Source organism: Engystomops pustulosus, chromosome 4 (genome assembly GCF_040894005.1).
Source record: "Engystomops pustulosus chromosome 4, aEngPut4.maternal, whole genome shotgun sequence".
NCBI classification, from domain to species: domain Eukaryota; kingdom Metazoa; phylum Chordata; class Amphibia; order Anura; family Leptodactylidae; genus Engystomops; species Engystomops pustulosus.
Genome location: NC_092414.1, coordinates 196,747,019 through 196,767,171, shown reverse-complemented (window position 1 = coordinate 196,767,171; position 20,153 = coordinate 196,747,019). Strand labels below are relative to the sequence as shown.

The following is a 20,153-nucleotide window of genomic DNA, read 5'->3' as shown; positions in this document are numbered from 1 at the left end:
TTTATTGAATAACTTTTTTTTTTACTTTTTCACTTTTATACCATGGGACATGAAGAAGCAATCTTCTGATTGCTTCTTCATGATAATATTCTGCAATACTCATGTATTGCAGAGTATTATCAGTGTCAGCCTATACACTTGCATAGGCTGGCACTTTGCCAGTAAGATGACGTCACAGACGCCATCTTACTGGCAATTCTTGCTAGTAACTCTGGGGTCCAGATCGGACCCCAGAGTTACTATAGCAACGATCGGCGCCCCCCGAAAACGGTTCGGGGGGGCCGATCGTGGGGGAAAGACCCCCCAGATACTTGTTAGATGCCGCGGTCGCGCTGACCGCGGCATCTAACGGGTTAAGCACCCGCGATCGGAGACAACTCCGATCGCGGGTGTTACACTGGGGTGCCGGCTATTAGTTACAGCCGGCACCCCGTGTTTCCCGATGCCGGTTCGGCTCTGATCCAGAGCCGAGCCGGCATAGGAGCCGTGGCGGATATATCCGCCACTGAGCGCTAAGTCACTGCGCTCCGTGGCGGATATATCCGCCGCGGAGCGCGAAGGGGTTAAAAACACGAAGAGCACATTGCGTGACAGCACCCTAAGGGTGAAGACACACATGGCGTTTTTAGGCCGTTTTTGGGCTGTTTTTAGTAGAGCATTTTCGGATAGGAAAAAAAAACCTTGACCAGTTTGAATTAAGATAACTGGTCAAACCTTACGATCTGAAAACGTACTAACTAAAAACGGCCCAAAAACGCCACGTGTGTCTTCACCCTAAGGGCGCGGTCCCACGTTGCGTTTGCAAACGCAGACGCAGACCAAACCGCGCCCACCGGGCGGTCCGCGGTCCAATCGCATCGGCGTTTCTCTATGTTTCTATTGAAAACGCCGATGCGATTGGACCGCGGACCGCCCGGTGGGCGCGGTTTGGTCTGCGTCTGTGTTTGCAAACGCAACGTGGGACCGCGCCCTAAGGGTGAAGACACACGTGGCGTTTTTAGGCTGTTTTTGGGCCGTTTTTAGTTAGCACGTTTTCAGATCGTTAAAAACGCATGCCGTTTTTTAAAACGCATGCGTTTTTGACCAGTTTGAATTAAGATAATTGGTCAAACCTGTCAAAAACGCATGCGTTTTTTACGATCTGAAAACGCACTAACTAAAAATGGCCCAAAAACGGCCATTCACACGTTACGTTTTGGTTGCGTTTTCATTGCATTTTAAAACACATTACAACAGCTGAGGAGAGGTGATTTGCCTAATTACATTGCTATTTACATTTGTTAACGCTATGTTACGGTAATTCATGCGTAAACAAAACGCATGAGTTAACAAAACACATGCGTTAATGCATTGTTAACATACAAGTTAACATCGCGTTTACAGTGCAATATGTAAACAGAAACGTTAACAGTAATATAATTAGGCAAATCACCTCTCCTCAGCTGTTGCAATGCGTTTTAAAACGCAATGAAAACGCAACCAAAGCGCAACATGTGAATGCGCCCTCAGGGTGAAGACACATGTGGCGTTTTTAGGCCGTTTTTGGACCGTTTTTAGTAGAGCGTTTTCAGATCGGAAAAAAACGCATGCATTTTTGACCAGTTTGAATTAAGATAATTGGTCAAACCTGTCAAAAACGCATGCGTTCAACATGTGAACACAGCCTAAGGCCAGCGGCACACACAAAGTTTTGAAGCCGTTATTGGGCCGTTTTTAAACAGTCCGTTAAAAAATGCATGCATTTTTTGAAAACCCATCCGTTTTTGACCCGTTTTAATTAAGATAATTGGGAAAACTGGTCAAAAACGGATACGTTTTTAAAAAACAGATGCGTTTTTAACGGACTGCTTAAAAATGGCCCAAAAACTGGTTCAAAACGCCACGTGTGCCACCACATGTCATGTTCTTGGGCCATTTTTCAACTATTGCATTTTTGTAAGCTCACCATCCATTTGGCTGGTTTTAAATCGGTTTCACAGCTGCCTTCACTGAAAATGCGTTAACTGTTGCGTTTTGTAAACACAAATGTTAACAGCCGTTAATATCTCTCTTCAGCTGATCCATTGCAATTTAAAACCCATGCCTTCAACGCCAAATAATGGATTGTACATTTGGCGTCATATATCCCCGAGTGTAAGTCACCAGCCCTCATCTCTTCCTGGGTGACACTGCTAGAAGCAGGGACCTGATGGTGATAATCGGGTGCTGGTGAATGTAGAACAAGGTGAGTCAGGGCTCGGAGAGGAGCGAGGAGGGGAGGAGGGAGCTTCACATAGATTCTGTTTGCAGAACATACTTGGCTACATAAGATATTTTTCTCTAGGAGCTGGAGAGTGGCCAAAAATACTCAAGAATGGGCTGTGCACGGAGTTCTGCGCTGTCAAAGCTGTGTAACTCTTGTGCTGCCAGGAAACACACATCTCCAGGCATGGAACAGGGCCCGGGTACTAACGGATCAGCTATGTTATCAGTTGTCACAGAGATAGTCTTACCACTAGGCCTTTTTCACTGATATAACCCCTGGGGTCTATTGGTCCATGTCACATGTATGCAGAGCCCTCATCAGCAGTGTCTAGCAGCTCCCTAACCAAGGGCATAGAGATCTGTGGTTGTCGTCTGCAAGATACACACCGGGGCAGTCTCAGTGGTCACAGGAGCCAGAATGATGGCATTCAGTAGAGACCAATCAGAGGATTGAAATGCGATTGGCTCACACTACTGCAAAATGGGGAGCTGTCAACATCAGATCAATGGAGATCAAAATCCTGGAAGGAAGCATCGATTAAACATTTCATCCTAGGACAGGTGTTACAGCCTCTTTAACACCAGGCACAGTGGCATCCATTCTGTATACTACACATAGTCATCACTGCGGCAGTACTAGCCCATAGTCAGCAGTTACACGTTTACTAATTAAAATTTATTATGAAGGCTGAACAATAAAATTAGGCATCTTTGGAATCCAACCAACTATCCCTACATCCATGTGACTAATTGACAGAAGTGAAAAATTAACATATCCATTCCAACTATTTTGTTTTGCTCCTTGATATCACATTCAATATCTGGGTATAACCACCACATTTCTAGATAGAAAATCCATCTCCTAAGGCTACATTCACATGGACGTATGAAAGCGGCCGTATCCGTACCGTTTTTTTTACCGGTTACATACGGCCACATTCATTTCAGTGGTCAATACATCCAACGTTTATATTGCCATTTTTGACACCGTAACGTACCGTACTGTATACTAGCCGTATAAAAATATTGTACATGAATTTGAAACAGCAGAGTGGTGTGCAAAAAAAGGTCCATGCCGTAAATGCATTCCAAATCTAAAGTTTATTGAATCAACACCAATAAAAACACTTAAAAACGCAAGTGTAAGAATACGTGCCACAGTAGGGGACTGGTTATGATGCAACCAGTAATTTTCCCCTCCACACTATCCTCTATATGGACATATGCAAGTATACCATAAGTACAAACAATCTTAAAGATCCAAACTGGCTCAGAAACAAGATATCACAATCATCAATGCATGAAAGCTAAAATAGCCTCTATATATACATATACAAATGCCAGTATGGTCTAATATTACCTAGTTCAAGCTTGCATAGGGGAATAGTGTGGGCTAGTGCCCCACGCGTATCGCCACCTCCGTGGCTTCCTCAGGGGAAATTACTGGTTGCATCATAACCAGTCCCCTACTGTGGCACGTATTCTTACACGTGTGTTTTTATTGGTGTTGATTCAATAAACTTTAGATTATTTGGAATGCATTTACGGCATGGACCTTTTTTTGCACACCACTCTGCTGTTTCAAATTCATGTACATTGTTTATGGTGTGGGTCCTATTAGTAATAGACCTAATTTGTTGAGCCTACTCTTAGTTTGGCGTATAAAAATATTGAGCATGTCCTATTTCTCCCGTATTTCAGTTCTGTATGCCCTAGAAGTCTATGGGGACGTATAAAATACGGGTTACATACGCGCTTCATACGGATGAAAAACGGCACGTATACACGGGCTCATACGGCCCGTAAATAGGGGACTGGAGAAATCAAACGGTCGTGTGAATGTAGCCTAAGATGATGACATCACATCCATAGAGAGTGCGTAGTGGTTCAGTACATCAGTCCCTGTAGATAATGCTGCTGGAGTAGAGGTAAGAGAGAGAGGCTGTAGTCTATAAACAGGCTCCACTATGGCACAATTGTATATGGGCTGCCTCTGTATGGGTTGCATGGGCTGCAGATGATGCTGAACGCTGTTACTGCTGTTGCATTAAAATGAACAGTCCACCACCAAAAAGGCGATGTTGGCCGCTCCAAAGGAAAGCTACAACTGGGTAACCCCTTTAATCTGCTCTAGACAATCTATTCTTCTGTGAAGGAAGTTCTGTTGTATTGACAATGATATCAAACGGAGAAGGTTAGCGCAAAAATTCAATGCATTTTATAAGACCTCATTCATAATAAATAAATACTCCTACTGGTACCCATCCCTCCATCTCTCTGCAGCGCCACCACAGGACAAATGAAGAATTACACAGTGCCAAATCAAAGGGTAGTGTAAAGAAGCACAGGACAGGTCCTCTCTGGTCAAAACATGAAGAGGACCCTCACGAATATAGAAATGGAATCTTCTAAATCGGATAACCCCCTTTATATAAGCAGAGAAACTACTCTTCTGAAGGGTTGTTTCCCCTACTAGAGAAAGTGGCTTTATAACCACTGCCCCGCAGATGCAGTACTAGGACACTCGTTTTCCGTAGAGCAGGGTAGATGAACGATTAGCTGAGGACTCCCCATGTGATAAGGGTGATCCGCATTAATAATTGCACCCTCTGAGCCTGAGAATACACAAAACAAATGTGACAGCAAGTTACATGTCCACCATCACACCTCCCAGGCAGTATTAAAGGGGGCTATCAGGTTAGTGCTAGGGTATTTCTATCTATAGGATAGGGCATCACTATCACATAGATAAGTGTCTGAAAATCCGGACCCACACCAATCAAATGCCCCTGGTACCAGAAACAAAATGTAGAACAGCTGCATTTTCTGTGTATTGGCCATTCACCTGAGTTATTAATAATAATTCTTTATTTATATAGAGCACACAGAGTCTGCCAAATCAGTCCCTGTCCCCAATGAGGCTCACAATCTAATCAACCTGCCAGTATGTTTTTGGAGTGTGGGAGGAAACCGGAGGACCCAGAGGTAACCCACACAAACACGGAGAGTTGCAGTAACTGAGCCTGGCCACCACACAGAGAGCAGCGCTATCCTTCCAGCTCCATTCTCAGGGTTGGACCCACACAAAACTATTAGTTAAATCATCAATATCACCAACAATGAAATCCAAATGTTTTTTTTTTTTTTTTTTTGAAAGGTCCCTCTGTTATTCTTCCTGGAAATACATATCACGTCCTATAGTCAGCACTGACTATTGTTAGTCAGTAGGGAAGCTCCCCCTTATGGTAACACCCAGTTGTCAAACATTTCCAGGAGGAATAAGAGAGGAAGAGAAGCTGCATACTATAAGTAATTGAGACGGTGACTGTGATTCTGGAGCAGGATTCTGACAAGTAACATTAATAGCATAGGGGGCGCCATTAGACTGAGCAGTGACCTGTAATACTACAAGTCCCATCACACTCTGAGAAAAGCCGCACATAGCTGGGCACAGTTGACACACAGCTGTATCAGACTCACCAACTCATCTTCCCCCGGGACTTCCCTGTTGTTGTCGTCCGCCGCTCTTGTTATTATCCTTCTATAATTTCCGGGTTTGTGTCGGTCTCCAGGAAGTTGACATCCCTAGTAACGCCCAGTGGCGGATGTGACGTCACGCAGGGGGAGCGGTTTCAAGTAGCGCGGCGGTATGAGATGCAAACACTGATTCATGCGTTAGTGCGCATGCGCGTGGCCCAAGGCGGTAAAAATTTAGTTGAGGTGAATGCAGAGACTTTTCTTTCACCTCGTGTCCTGCTCAGCTCTCTATATAATGTATTATTGTTTATACTTTTATTATTTACCCATTACTGCTCGTTTTTTCTTCAACAAGCTCCTATAACAGGGCTTGTTACTTGCAAATTGTGTTTCCTAGTGCTGCCATTTAATATTCTTCGCTATTTACTTCCAAATAAGGTGAAACTGACTGAAAAAAAACACACAGTTGCGCCATTTTCTTGCAGGCTCTGTGTGTTTACAACATTTAATATTTGTTCCACATAACATATCGACTTCCCTCTAGGTCGTACGATCACTGAGATACCACGTTTAGAAAGGTTTTGTGACGAATTAATACACCTAAAATTTAAAAAAAAATGGTTCATGCATAGGTCTAGGGAGTGTAGGTCAACATCTGCAAAGAGTTTTTATATATTCACTCCGTGTTCATGTGGGTTTCCCCCGTGTCCTCTGGTTTCCTCCCACATTCAAAATCATACTGGTAGGTTGAATAGATTGTGAGCCCCACTGGGGACAGGGACTGATTTGGTAAGCTCTGTGTAGCGCTGCGTAACTGTGTGCGCTATATGAATAAAAAAAAATTATTAATTAGTAAGGCCCCTTCTACACTGGCGTTTTTCACGCGCGAGTTCTGCGCGTGCATTTGACGCGCAGAACTTGCATTGCACTCTGTCCCATTGTATTCAATGGGTCTTTCTCCATTTGCGTGGTTTTCAACGCGCGTGCTTGCGTTCGTTTGCACGCGCGTCAAAATCGCAGCATGCTCTATTTTTGCGAGTCACGCGCAATTTTCACGCCCCATTCAAGTCTATGGAGATGCATCAAGAACGCATTGCACTCGCAATCATTGCAAGTGCAATGCGTTTTAAACGTAAGGGTTGCTAGGTGACCAGTATAACAGTATTTCCCCTGCTCGCGAACGATCATTTAATTAAAAAAACACAATGAAGAACAGTGAAGAATAGAATAAAAACAGTGAACACAGTGAATACAGGATCATTTAAGATAAAAACACAGTGCAGAACACAGTGCAGAATAGATTACAGATGTTCGGCACATCTGCTTACTTGTCGGGAGATACGCGCGGAGCGCTGCGAACAAAATAGCATGTGAAGAACAATATATATGTGTGTAAAGAACACATTGCAGATGTTTCCATACATCTGCAATGTCTTCTTCACACATATATATTGTTCTTCACATGCTATTTTGTTCGCACCGCTCCGCGCGTATCTCCCGACAAGTAAGCAGATGTGCCGAACATCTGTAATCTATTCTGCACTGTGTTCTGCACTGTGTTTTTATCTTAAATGATCCTGTGGTCACTGTTTTCACTGTGTTCACTGGTTTTATTCTATTCTTCACTGTTCTTCACATCTGCTAACTTGTCGGGAGATAATATACGCGCGCGGAACAGTGAAGAATAGATCGCAGATGTTTGCAACTTATCAGAAGACATTATTTTTCAATTAAATAAAACATTTTATTCCCGAACCTTGGTCCCTTTGAAAAAGTCCCATTGACTTAAAAAAACGCGCGTGAAAAACGCACCGAAAACGCAAAAAAACGCGAACAAAAATGAAACAAAAACGCAGCAAAAACGTCAGTTTTTCACGCATTGCACCCTGACGTGAAACGCAACGCTAGTGTGCAAGAGGCCTAAGAGGTACTTTTTTGGCGGAACAGCTGTCCCTTGCCTTAACGACTTCCAGTTATTGGACCAGAGAGATCTGTATTAGTAGAATAGAAAAAAAAAAACACACTGTAAACCTCACACGGTACCATTATCTACTCCGTTTTCTATGGTATTATTGGCTATTTTTAAGACACTCTGGACCCACATGTCACCTCCATCTCATCCCCAGGACTTTTGGAGTCAGAGTCAGTGACCATTTTGGTGGAGTTGTAATAAAAAATGGATTGACTCCGACTTCTCCTTCTACCCTGACATCTTCGGCAGCTACAAGGAGCTGCGCGCCGAAGATGTCAGGGTAGGAGGAGAAAAGAGGCTACTGGGGCGTGGAGTAGCCGCAACGTTTAGCCTCATGTTCAGCCACTCCACGACCCAGTAGCCGCTTTAGAAAATTAACATATTAGGGTATTAATGATTTTAAAAAGATAGCGGGGACTTGAGGATTAGCTCTACAAACAGCTCTCCTCACGTCCCATACACCCACCTACCACCCATTCTACCTTTTATAGGTAGAATTGTGGTGGTAGGTTCCCTTTTAAAATGTTCGTTCTATTCTTGATATAAAGATTTAGGCCGGGGGTGAACAACATTTATTGGTCCAGGGGCCATATTGTCAGACTGTCTACCAAATTTTTGGCACTTTGCAAGCTGTCCGATGATTACATTGTACTCCGCCGCAGTGTTTGATAGCGTTACCGGAGGTTTCCGGTAACGCTATCACTCTTAACACTGCGGCGTTTGTTCAAGCACTAGGAGCTGCTTACTTTAATAAGCAGCTCCTAGTGCCGAAAATTTGGGTGACAGGTCCTCTTTAAGGGACTGTATCAGCAACCAACACCCTAAATGCACAACCACAGTACAGCAATAAATACTACCCCAGCAACCTAATACTGCATTCAGAGCAGACAATATCAACGGAGATCCCAGAGAAGATAATAATAGTACAGGCAGTCCCCGGGTTATGTACGAAATTCTGTAGGTTTGTTCTTAAGTTGAATTTGTATGTAAGTCGGAACTGTAAATTTTATAATTGTATTTATAATTTTTAAAAATGTTGGATGTCATAAGAAGCAATCTTAACAATAAATCTTAAAGGGAACCTGTCAGCAGAAACTGAACTAATAAACCACTGCCAGTATGCTGCCAAGCCGCTGACACCCTTCCAGTTTTGTTTTCTTTCATGACCCAGTGTCATGGCATCATCCAGAAAATCTTCTTTGAAAAGAGATGTTAATTGTATAAAGTCAAGGAGGAGGAGATTTTAACACTGAAGTCAAACTCTCTTCCCCAGAAAGCCGTCTTCACTGTAATTGATGATCCTGCATCCAGAGACATCACTGACCACATCTCTATGATTTGTATGACAGAGGAGGAGGTTTTCACAGCTCCCCACCTTGACTTCATTGTTGAACTCCCCTCCTCCCTGACTTTATACAAGCAATTTACATTTCAAAGTAGATTTTCTTGATGATGTCACCACACTGGACCATGACATAAACAAAAACTAGATTACGTTACACTGACAATATTCCGGTAGTGTTTTTTTTTAGGCCAATTGCTGATGACGGGTTCTCTATAATTTCAGACACCTTTGAAAACTGTTACAGATGATCATTGTAGCCTGGGACTAAAGTACAGTAAATTACCAACATCCAGAGGTCCGTTTGTAACTAGTGGTCGGGTGTTCTGAAGTAGGGGACTGCCTATACTGGAGACCCCAGAGCCGAAAATGATAATAATAGAGAGACCATAAGAGTAGACAATAATAATTGTGGAGACCCCAGAGCAGACTGCTATAATTACCCTGACGTATACAACCAGTACAAAGAGACACAAAGCGGATCAGCGGGAGAGGACCCGGGAGCAGTGAGATCTTCTCAGTTGCACTCACCGCTACCCGGCCTCCTGCACCATTGAATGCTTCCAACAGTTTTGGAAGTGCTCATTGGACTGTCAGCAGGGTGTAGACAGAAACTTAGGCTGCATGTGGCTTGCTGGTTGTGCATTCTCTGCTAGGCTTTTAGTTGAGATCATTGTGGCTGCACTTTATGTACATGCTCAGTAGTGAAGCCCCTCCCCTACAGGTCAGAGGAATAAGGCACTGGGAAGGAATAACTGCATTTATTTCAGCACTGCTAGAGTGACCAGGAAACCAGGGTTGTTGAGATGAGGTCGGAATTTAAGTTAGGGAAATAAAGAGTTGGAGTCGGAGGTTTGGCTTACTGACCCCACAGCCTTGCCCGTCCACTTTCCGTGTTTGCCAGGATATTGGTGTCAGAGCTGTATTTGGGGAACACTCGGTTTGTGGCTGCTTTGGAAAGGGATCTATCCATTACTCTTTCAGAGGATGAATGTTTTCCAGCTTTCACTCCCTCTCACAAGCAACATCTGGATGCAGTGCTATAAATTGAAACATTTATGGGACCAGGTTTTTGTAATTTACAAACAAGCCAGAGGTTACTTAGTCAATTATCTCCACTGTCCCTATTACCTGGACCCATGAGGGCTGTCAATAGAGATCTGTTATTTTCTGACCACAGCCTGTGCTGTGATCCTCTACAACTGTCCTATCTGCAGGCAGCATGTTATAGTGCAGGGGGAACTGAGCAGTTTATATATAGTGTCCCATATTCTGGCAGTGTATTATAAAGCAGGGGGAACTGAGCAGATTGTATATAGTACCCTACCTGCAGGAAGCATGTTATAGAGCAGAAGGAGCTTAAAAGGTTGTATACACTGTCCTATCTGCAGGAATGTTATAGAGCAGGAGGAGCAGAGCAGATTGTACATAGTGGCATGTCTGCAGGCAGCATGTTGTAGAGCAGGGGTAAAGGAGCAGATTATATATAGTGCCCCATATGCAGGCAGCATGTTATAAAGCAGGAGGAGCCGAGCAGTTTGTTCATCATGTCCTATCTGCATGCAGCATGTTGTAGAGCAGGAGGAGCTGAGCAGATTGTTCATTGTGTCCTATCTGCATGCAGCATGTTATAGAGTAGGAGGAGCTGAGCAGATTGTTCATCATGTCCTACCTGCAGGCAGCATGTTATAGAGCAGGAGGAGCTGAGCAGATTGTTCATAGTGTCCTATCTGCAGGCAGAATGTTATTGAGCAGCAGGAGCTGAGCAGTTTGCTATATAGCTTTTTAGGAATATATTCAGCATATTTATTTATTGAACTCTTTGCTCTTCTTACCAAGTAGGGTCACCCATCGGACTCGTGTATTCAAGTAGGAAAGACTTCGCACTTTCTGCATGATGACCTTTTGAACATGAAGTTTCTACAACTTTTGATACAGGTAATATTTGTGTCAATGTTGTGCCCGTCCTAATGCTGAGAGGGCAACATGTAAGTCACTTCTTGCAAAATAATAGGACATGTGGAAACCAATGGGACACCTCTGTACACATAGGTCTATCCCTGATCTAATCCACCGTGTGAGCATCCACTTCAGATTGTTCTATATATTCATGGTAATCCAATGCGTTTTGCATGCAGATTTTAACTATAGGCGCTGCAAAGGGTAAAATCCCCCATGAAAATTCCAAACCACATGTCAATTTTTTCCGTGTTTTTTTCCCTGCTGCGTGTAATTGCTTGTATTGTACACCTGGTATGGCTCGGATAACGTACACTCTGCCTCCTCTAGCCGTGTGACACATCCCCCCTCGTTACAGCCATCCATCGCTATGCGCCTGCTGACATTCCCATACACTGAACACCCGTGCACAGATCGCTCCTTACACATATTCTAGACACAAATGTTAATTATCGGAGCTCTCTTCTTGTGCAGTTTGCTTCTGTTGCCTTGGTAACTCTGATCTGTTTACCTCACTTTCGCTGCATGAGGCCCAGCCAATCATAAAGCCGGGATCTGCGTCTGGTCCGATCATGTAAATCATTTACCAAACACTGGCATCTGAAAAAAAAAATGGTATGTTTTGTTCTAGATGAGAAACGACTGTGGATTTCAGGAAGAGTTGTGTATAAGACCACAACCATCAACCATAGTGTCATATGGGAAGAAAGTGAAGATTAGGAGAAGATTGTGGTGCACCTTCCCTTGCAAAGGGCAGATATACAGGAACTCTAAGGTCTATATACAATTATAATTTGTTTACTTATGATTTTAATATTGACATTATTGTTCCTTGTGGCTTGAAAGATATTACAAATCTACAACTACAGGGCAGCAGGAGGTATATAGGTTACATACAAGATAGGTTCTTTAGGTTTCTTCTTAAGATGAATTTGTATGTAAGTCGGAACTGTATATTTTATAATTGTAGATCCAGACTAAAAAAGATTTTGCCCTTGCGATAATGGGATTTGCTGAATTGTTTGCTGTAATGGGACCAAAGATTATCAATAAAGCTTCATTACAGACACCTTACAGCTGATCATTGCAGCCTGAGGCTAAAATAAAGCATCCAGAGAACTTCACCAGAGTTTACAGTGGGCAGAGGGATTCGTCTGTAACTAGGGGTCGACTGTAAGTTGGGTGTCCTTAAGTAGGAGACTGCCTATATATATGTATATGTATATATATATGTATCTATCACAGTATGCAGTAAGCTCTTTGGCGCCCTCTAGTGCTGGCAGCAGATTTGTATAATTTTGAGATCTATCATTGACAAACTATCTCCACCTCAAGATAAAACAATTTCTAATTTTACAACTACAAGAGCAGCAGCTTATCCCTCTGTGAGTAGGCGTGAGCATCGCAGTTCAGGGTGTTGACCCAGTGATGTTACAGTCTTTATATCACTGGGGTGCTCTCAGAGCGTACAGTCAGTGCAGGCCGGGAGTGGATGCCATTAAGTAGCATCCGTCCTCCGTAGACTATTATGTTTACTTCATTAAGCAGGAGGGAGCAGGATAGAAAGGGATCACTTGCTGCATCTTTCCTCCTGTGTTTCCCACAGAATACTACATATGATGATGTGCAGACAAAGACAACAACAATGCCTTCACCTGCCGGTATATGTCTATGGATACACTCAACGGGGCACATTTACTAAGAATGTGGGAAACCGGAGGAAAAGTGCTCTGCCGGTGTATAATGGTGGGTGTGATCGATTCATTAAGAACGTGCACCAGAAATCATGAATCTGTCACTTCCCTGCACTGGTCCTACAGAGTTCACCAACTTTTTTGTGGTGCACCTTTAACATGGGGCGTACGACAGACTTTGCATGTTAAATACGGTGCACGGTGAGCGCAGGAATGACTTAATTTGTTCCGCATGGTGGCCAGCGCAGCTGTACCACAAAACGGTTTCGTGTCACACATCTGTGGTGCAGACACGTACTTCTGTCGAACCCCTAGTCGCTCCGTCAGACTAACGGAGAAGGCGGCCGCGCATGACTGTTCTGCTCCATTATGGAGCTGACGGAAATCGCCGGGCGCAGCGCTCACCGGTCTCTGTCTGCTCCATAGAGATTAATGGAGCAGAACGGTCATGCACAGCCCTCAGCTCCATTAATCTGATGGAGCGACGACGAGGGGTCACGATTGTGATCTGTGGGGGTCTCAGCAAAAACTCCTTTGAGCTTACGCCTGACCAATAAAATCTAATTTTTTTTGCTCCCATTCAGTCACCAAACGTGTTTCAACCATGAATCTGAATAAAGACAACGGGACACAAAGATAGAGATGAAAATGTTACCAGTCTTCAATGCAAACGCTTTAATATATCAGCCCGACACATCCACGTTACAGAGGGAACAAAAAAAAACGTGGGATCTGGCAGATCACTGGCAGCATAGTATCTTTCCCAGGCAACCTAAGATCGAGGTAAGTCACTGGTTCCTGGAATATAGCTATATTTATATATTTATTCACCTTATTATAAGGTACATAGAAATCTCTCTGGGAATAGAAACAGCCACAAAATATAGAGGACATCTGCTTTCACTTTTGTACAATTTTTTTTTTTTGTTTGATTTATACAAAAACATTTTCTAAGAATAAGTGTGTATTAAAACGGACGCCGTTTTTTATTTTTATTATTTTTTTTTGGAAAATATCCCCACGAAAGTAGCAGTTTCCCATCATTTAGTGTGCACATAAAAGCATTGGTATGTATGGACCGTACCATGTAGTCCTGTGGGGAGGGCAGAGGCGCTGAGTGTCATTATCAGTGTATAGAGATAGTCGGTATCATTATACATTGCAGCGTGTTCACTATCTGTATACATGACACCACTATAAAGTGCATCACATCAGTTACCAGCGATATAACAGCACCGGCATCACCCAGTGCCATGATATATGAGGATGGGAATGGGAGTGCGGCCCCCTTTATACCCTACATGCTTTATGCTTTTACCCCATGCGTTCAGAGGAAAGAGACTGTACATTCCCTTTAACCCTTTTGCTGGTAGAGCAAAACTTCACGAAATGAGCAGTGTGTACTTTAATATTACACATACATATACATTCATCCCATAGAGATCTGTGTGCAAACATTGCTTAAAGCAGATGTACAGTCAGAGCTCTAAAGCTTCATGCACAGATGTCCCCCATAGGACACCGTATTTACAAAAATCTTGTAGGTTTTATCACTTTTCACTCCCAGATTGCTGCTTGAAGGGGATTTCTAGGAACAGAAAAATACCTCCCCTTAAAGGAAATCTACCATCAAAATCCATCATACTAAACCAGGGACACTTGCTCATAGATCCAGGCACCGTGACTGTGGTATCTTGTATTTGTTATCCGTGACCTACTTCCTTCTAAAATCAACTAATGGGTCAGAAGGGCTATGAATGGTGTTACCAGAGCCTCGCAGTGCTATAGCTTCACAGGCCGTTACACAGTTCAGGAGCATATCTCACCTTCAGACTGTGGGCTGAGACTCCCAGCTGCTATGAGATTACAGAAAGCAGAGGGAGGGGGAAAGTGCTAAAGGATGAGGGGGAGACAGTGTAACAGCCTGTGGAGCTGCAGCATTGAGGAGCTCTGGTAACACCTAGGGACCCATCATAAGCATAATTTAAGAAGTTGATGTTAGAAGGAAGGAGGCCATAGATAACACATATAAGATTACCACAGTCACAGTGCCTGGAGCTATGAGTAATGTCCCTGGTTTATCATGATGGATTTTGTTGGTAGATTTCCCTTAAGATGGGCCATCGGTATCAGATCAGTTGTTTGAGACGCTGCTGTATCCCACTACTAAGTGCTTGTAGACAAACCGAGGTAAACACAAAACAGCCTGCCGCACCTGTACAAGCCCGTGGCAATGTTAAACATTAGATCATCATCACAATTGTACCTATTGATCTGATGCTGTTGGCCTGTTACTATAAAACCCCTTTAAATGGACCCTGTTACCAGATTTTACCCCATTAAATTAGAAGCCCCCACAGGTAGGGGATGAAATGTCCTTTCTAAAATTCCCTCTTCTATGTGAAATCTCACCCGTTTACCTTTTAAAAATCAAAAGCAGAGAAGAGTCATATTTTACCTGAGATGTGTAAAATTTAGAGGCTGCAAGGGGCCTCACTTCAGACGCCTCTATCTTCAGTTCTATGTTACTTAGAAACATGGTGCTGGTGTCATGTTAAAGAGAAGAATCTCATCTTTTCAAAAAGGAAGCACTTGGTTCTTTATCTGCAACTTTCATTTCCATGTATAATAATAATTCCTTTACATAGCGCACACAGATTCCACAGAGTTTGCCAAATCGGTCCCTGTCCCAATGGGGCTCACAATCTAATTAACCTACCAGTATGTTTTGGATTGTGGGAGGAAACCCACGCAAATACGGAGAGAACATACAAACTCTTTGCAGATGTTGACCCTGGGACTTTGACCCCAGCACTGCAAGGCTGTAAAGCTATCCACTAACTCACCTTATATGTCTCTATCTATATCTGTGATTTTGTAGATGACAGAAATACAAGCCTGATGTAATCTGAAGGCTGAGATTCCTATCTCTAATATGACACCCGCAGCATCTTTCTAGGTCTTACAGAACCAAAACTTAAAACCCCCTGAAGCCTCTAAACTCATTTTAGGCAGAATATAATAGCTCATTGTCACATGATGTTATAGATTTTTTAATTGGTAAACGGATGAGTTTTCTAATTAAGGAAGGAATACTAGAAAGGACATATTATCCCCGACCTGAGGGGGTGAGTAGTTCAATCAGTAGTAGAATCTGGTGACAGGTTCCCTTTAAGTCCATTGTAAACCTGAGAAGTCACAGAGAGAGAAGACGCCTTGTTTTAATGTTGGGGCGACTGTGCATCTAAGTGCAAGTTCATAGCTGCCAAAGGTCAGAATGGGTGAGCAAGAAACACGGCACATAGGGAATGAACACTATGCACGGGTAAGTTTAGAGAGGTGACCCTACATCTGCCATAGGAAGTTGTAGTAAAGTGCCTGCGTATAAATACCGATTCAATAATGCATTTGGATTTCTACTCTCGCAAGTGTTATAGTTCAATAATAAAAGTAATTCATAGACCCGCTCCCCTATACCAGCACCCGGGGGAACTTAATGGGTAATACTCAGATCAGGCTTCATGTGAACAGAGCCTAAAAAGTTAATTCTAGATAAGTGGAAAGAATATATTATGGTCAGTTCACAAATTCATCAATCTCAGCTCTGTCAGGTTTTTCATATTTAAGCGACAAGGATAACACGTTCCGCAGCAGAATTCTGGTTGTCAAAAACATCATTGGGTTCCATGTGAAATGGCACTAATATAGACAGATCATTATTTCTTACAATGTTAGTAATCCTAGCGACTACTCTGTCAGGTTCTCTGTATCCAGATAGGGGACAGGGTGCTAAAAATACTGGGTCCCAGGGTGCTTTAACATAGTTGTTTTTGGGAAGACATGACAGCAGATTTTTTGAGCGGATGAAGCCAAAATAAGAACAGAACTGTCCTTCTGCTTCCTGTTGTATCAACTCGTGGTTTTGGCTTAAAAAAAAAATGCATTAAAAAAACTGCAGTGGCATTGTTCCAAAAAAACAGTGTGTGTGAAACCACCCTAAAAATATCCCTTTGGACATATGGGGTCATTTACTAACTGAAGGAATGGAATAATGTACTAGAAAAGCTGTTTGCACCTTCCTTTCCATCATCTGTGCAGCAATATGGCCGGTTATTACATGGCGTACATACATGAGCACGAGATGGCAGGATAGTCAGGCTTTCCAAGTGCTGGTTTAGGCTACACTCATGAACATTGTTTTTGTCCTGGTGCTGTAAGTTTTTTTTTTTTTTTTGCAGATGTCAATTGGACGCATTCATTCCAAAGGACCCATACACACTTTTCAATGAAAACGCAGAGCAGGCTCTATTCCTGCCTATGTTTGCAGCTCGAGTCTACCCTAGAATATGAAAAATACTGATGCCACACGAGTGTCATCCGCATGCTGTCCACATTAGTGAAACACTTACTAGTAGAGATGAGCGGACCCAGGTTTATGTACGGCTACCTGACCTGGAAGTTGCCGGCCAAATTGACGCCCCTAGTAACTAGCCATTGCTATGATTTGGCAGGAGATATCCCTGTGGTCAGTCATAGCCAGAGCTAGTTACAGGGAGCATCAATTTGCCGGATTATCTGATTGATCGCCAATATATCCCGGTCAGACGACAAAACCCAACCATTGGGTCCACTCATCTCTAATTTTTAGGAAAACGCATGTGACCCGACAAGGGGTTTGGACAAGATTATGACATCATTTATCTTGTATCCACAAAAACGGATGACATACGGACCGCTTTACAGGCATACAGGTGAACAATGCATTACACACCGATGACATACGGACAAAAAAGGACCACAGATTCATTGTTTGTGACCCGAGAACAGCACACGTTCACGTGCAGGTAGCCTAAGGTCCAGTAGACGGCACAGTAAGGGTGCTGGACCTATTCCTCACTGCCTGGAAATAGCCTACTCTCCAGTATCCCGACTACTTCTCAGATTGCACACACATTACATAATCTATCATCTTATTAGAAAGATAAAAAAAATTGGTATAGCAAGTGATTTTCATTTCAGTTCCCCACATAACAACGAGAGGAAACTGATAAGACTGCGGTCACACATTGCATTTTGTAGCATGCGTTTTCAAACAGATGAAGAGGAGATTTGCCTAATTACATTGGTTAACACTTTGTTAACGCACGCTGTAACGCTGTGTTAGCGCATGCGTTTGTTAACGAGTTGTTAACGCTTGCATTTTGTAAAATGCATGTGGTAGACGCAAACAAAATGCAACGTGTGACCGCAGCCGGAGGCTCAGAAGCATCTCTTTAAGGAAATTTGGCATCCATACACACCTTTTTACCATAGCAGCAAAAAAAAAAAAAAAAATTTTTTTGTCGTAGACCTGACTGTCATGCAGAGACATGCAAGAAATAGAGCGAGAGGTGGGATGGATCCCCCCCCCCCAAAACCCTGCCCCCCACCAATTCTTCTCAAAGTGACAAACATATGTCATTTTACAAAAGGAGAGGGCTGAAGCACAGGGAGGATTATCAGGGAAGGAGGGAGGATGACAGCGAGTGGAGGAAGCACGAGTGACAGGGAGAAGAGAGAGAGAGAAGAAATTAGGGGAGTAAATTAGAGATGAGTAGCTGACACCGACTGAAAGTGATCAAGAGAGAACTGCTAGAAATACCCGTGATCCTAGGGGAATTTATGAAACAAAGCACAGGAGAGGGTATTCCTTCCTTCACACAGGCCATAGACAGTAACTATGAGCATGCATCAAAAATTTACGGTGCAAACACTGAGCCCTCTAAAGAGTGGGTGCCGCGGCTTACATCAGCCCTTCCTCCCTCCCTTCAAGTCAGAGGTATAACTAGAAGCCACAATGCAACAGGATGTCCCCCCAACCATATACCAGTGATAATTCTGAGCCAGAGGGACCCCAGGGTGAATGCAAGCATGGTACAAGGTGGGGGGACTAACCTGAGGATTATGTTGTCTTCTTCCATGGAAATTGTGTAAGTCAATATCTGAAAGGAAATCCATCACCAGGATGAAGGATTGTAAACCAAGCACACTGACATACTGGTGAGTGCCCCCTCTGGCAGGTTTTGTTTTTCTTTTAGCTTCTTATGCCCTTGTGTTTTACAATAAAAAGGTTTCACACAATATGCAAATGAGCCTCAGGGGCTCCAGACTTCATAGATATCAATGGAGCTTGGAGCCCCGAAGGCATACGAAGCTACAAGAAGAGCAGCTTCTGCCAGAGGGGGCACATATCAGTATGTCAGTGTGCTTGGTTTACAATCCTTCATCCTGGTGGTAGATTTAGTTTACGTTTTGACGGAAAAAATTAAACCCTGTTGTATGTTCTTATCTATCCCCTAGGCCAGTGGTGGCGAACCTATGGCACGGGTGCCAGAGGAAGCACTCGGAGCCCATCCTGTGGGCACTCAGGCCATCGCCCCAATTTCACCAAACAGGACACATCCACAAAATCTTCCTGCAACACTTCATTGGCTGTTTGAAACTGCAGGAAAAGTGAGAAGGTGTTCACTGAACTGCATTGTCTTTGGAGGTCCTCCTGCTGGACCCACCATTCTTCCTAGAGAGAAGCTACAATGGTGGTCTGAATTTGTCCACCTTCTTTCAACTGCATTGGAGGCCTTAGAAAAGCCAATACAATTGAATGATGTTGAAGAACAGGTAGAGATAAGTTACTGCTTGAAATGCCATGTTAGCACTTCATGATAAATAAGTGGATTTTGGTTGTAGTTTGGGCACTCGGTCTCTGAAAGGTTCGTCATCACTGCCCTAGGCCGTCTGGTGTCTTAAAGAGGTGGTCTCACAAGTAATATGTCTGCCTGTAAGACCTATTAGACATCATAAAGGAGTCTCCCGAGTGTAGCTTAGTCTTTTCGCTCACTTCTGTAGCCCTTACAGAGAAGATTTGAATAGCACAAGTCCCATTCAGATCAATACGTAGTCAAATGAAATTTTATATGCGCCTGATCCGTCCGCACTAGAAGCCACCCAAAATTTTTCACAACAACTAACAGAAACTGCAGAAAGACACCAAACTTAGCGGCTCTTTGGTCAAAAAAAACGTCAGCGTCTTATCCTCCCTCTCTTTTCCTTCGTCTGCAGCTGAAACTTGGACGACTGATAGAAATCATATATTACCATGCACACGCGCTCTTGCACACACTGACTCAAGCTGTACTTGTTTTTTTTTTTCCCGTAATAAAATTGTGTGACAGACGTTGAAAAGAAATGGTTGGGGGGGGGGGGGGTGTATGAGAAGGAATCGAGGGGGATGGAGAGGAGAGAGAATGAGGAGATATCTTTAAGGTAGAGATGTGAAGTCTGTCACTTGTGATACTAGAAGAACGAGGATGGAAAGGAGGACAACGGACCGATAGAAAAGGAAGCCACGTGACGAGGACAGCAGGCACGTGAGGATTTAACATTTGGACGTAGCAGCAGATCATTTTTTTTTTTTTTTTGCCATAGC

At 43.3% G+C, this 20,153-nt stretch overlaps 1 protein-coding gene and 1 long non-coding RNA gene across 6 annotated transcripts in view; one reads left to right on the top strand and one right to left on the bottom strand.

The window, feature by feature from the left end:
• The window catches only part of BIN3 (bridging integrator 3), a 29,598-nt gene extending 23,725 nt beyond the window's left edge, over positions 1-5,873 (bottom strand). The window contains exon 1 of the mRNA XM_072149329.1: positions 5,725-5,873. Coding sequence (XP_072005430.1) covers positions 5,725-5,732 — 8 coding nt within the window. The 5' untranslated portion in view covers positions 5,733-5,873. The remainder of the gene's footprint in view (positions 1-5,724) is intronic.
• LOC140128008 (uncharacterized) lies at positions 5,853-19,900 on the top strand. 5 transcript variants are annotated; one of them, XR_011855092.1, is made up of 5 exons: positions 5,853-5,964; positions 10,878-10,973; positions 11,626-11,769; positions 13,273-13,471; positions 19,028-19,900. It is a non-coding gene; the product is annotated as an uncharacterized lncRNA (long non-coding RNA). The 5 variants fall into 5 exon arrangements; XR_011855090.1 differs by having other exon boundaries at positions 5,854-5,964; positions 16,927-19,900; XR_011855091.1 differs by having other exon boundaries at positions 5,854-5,964; positions 10,875-10,973; positions 16,927-19,900.
• Positions 19,901-20,153: the final 253 nt, after the last annotated feature.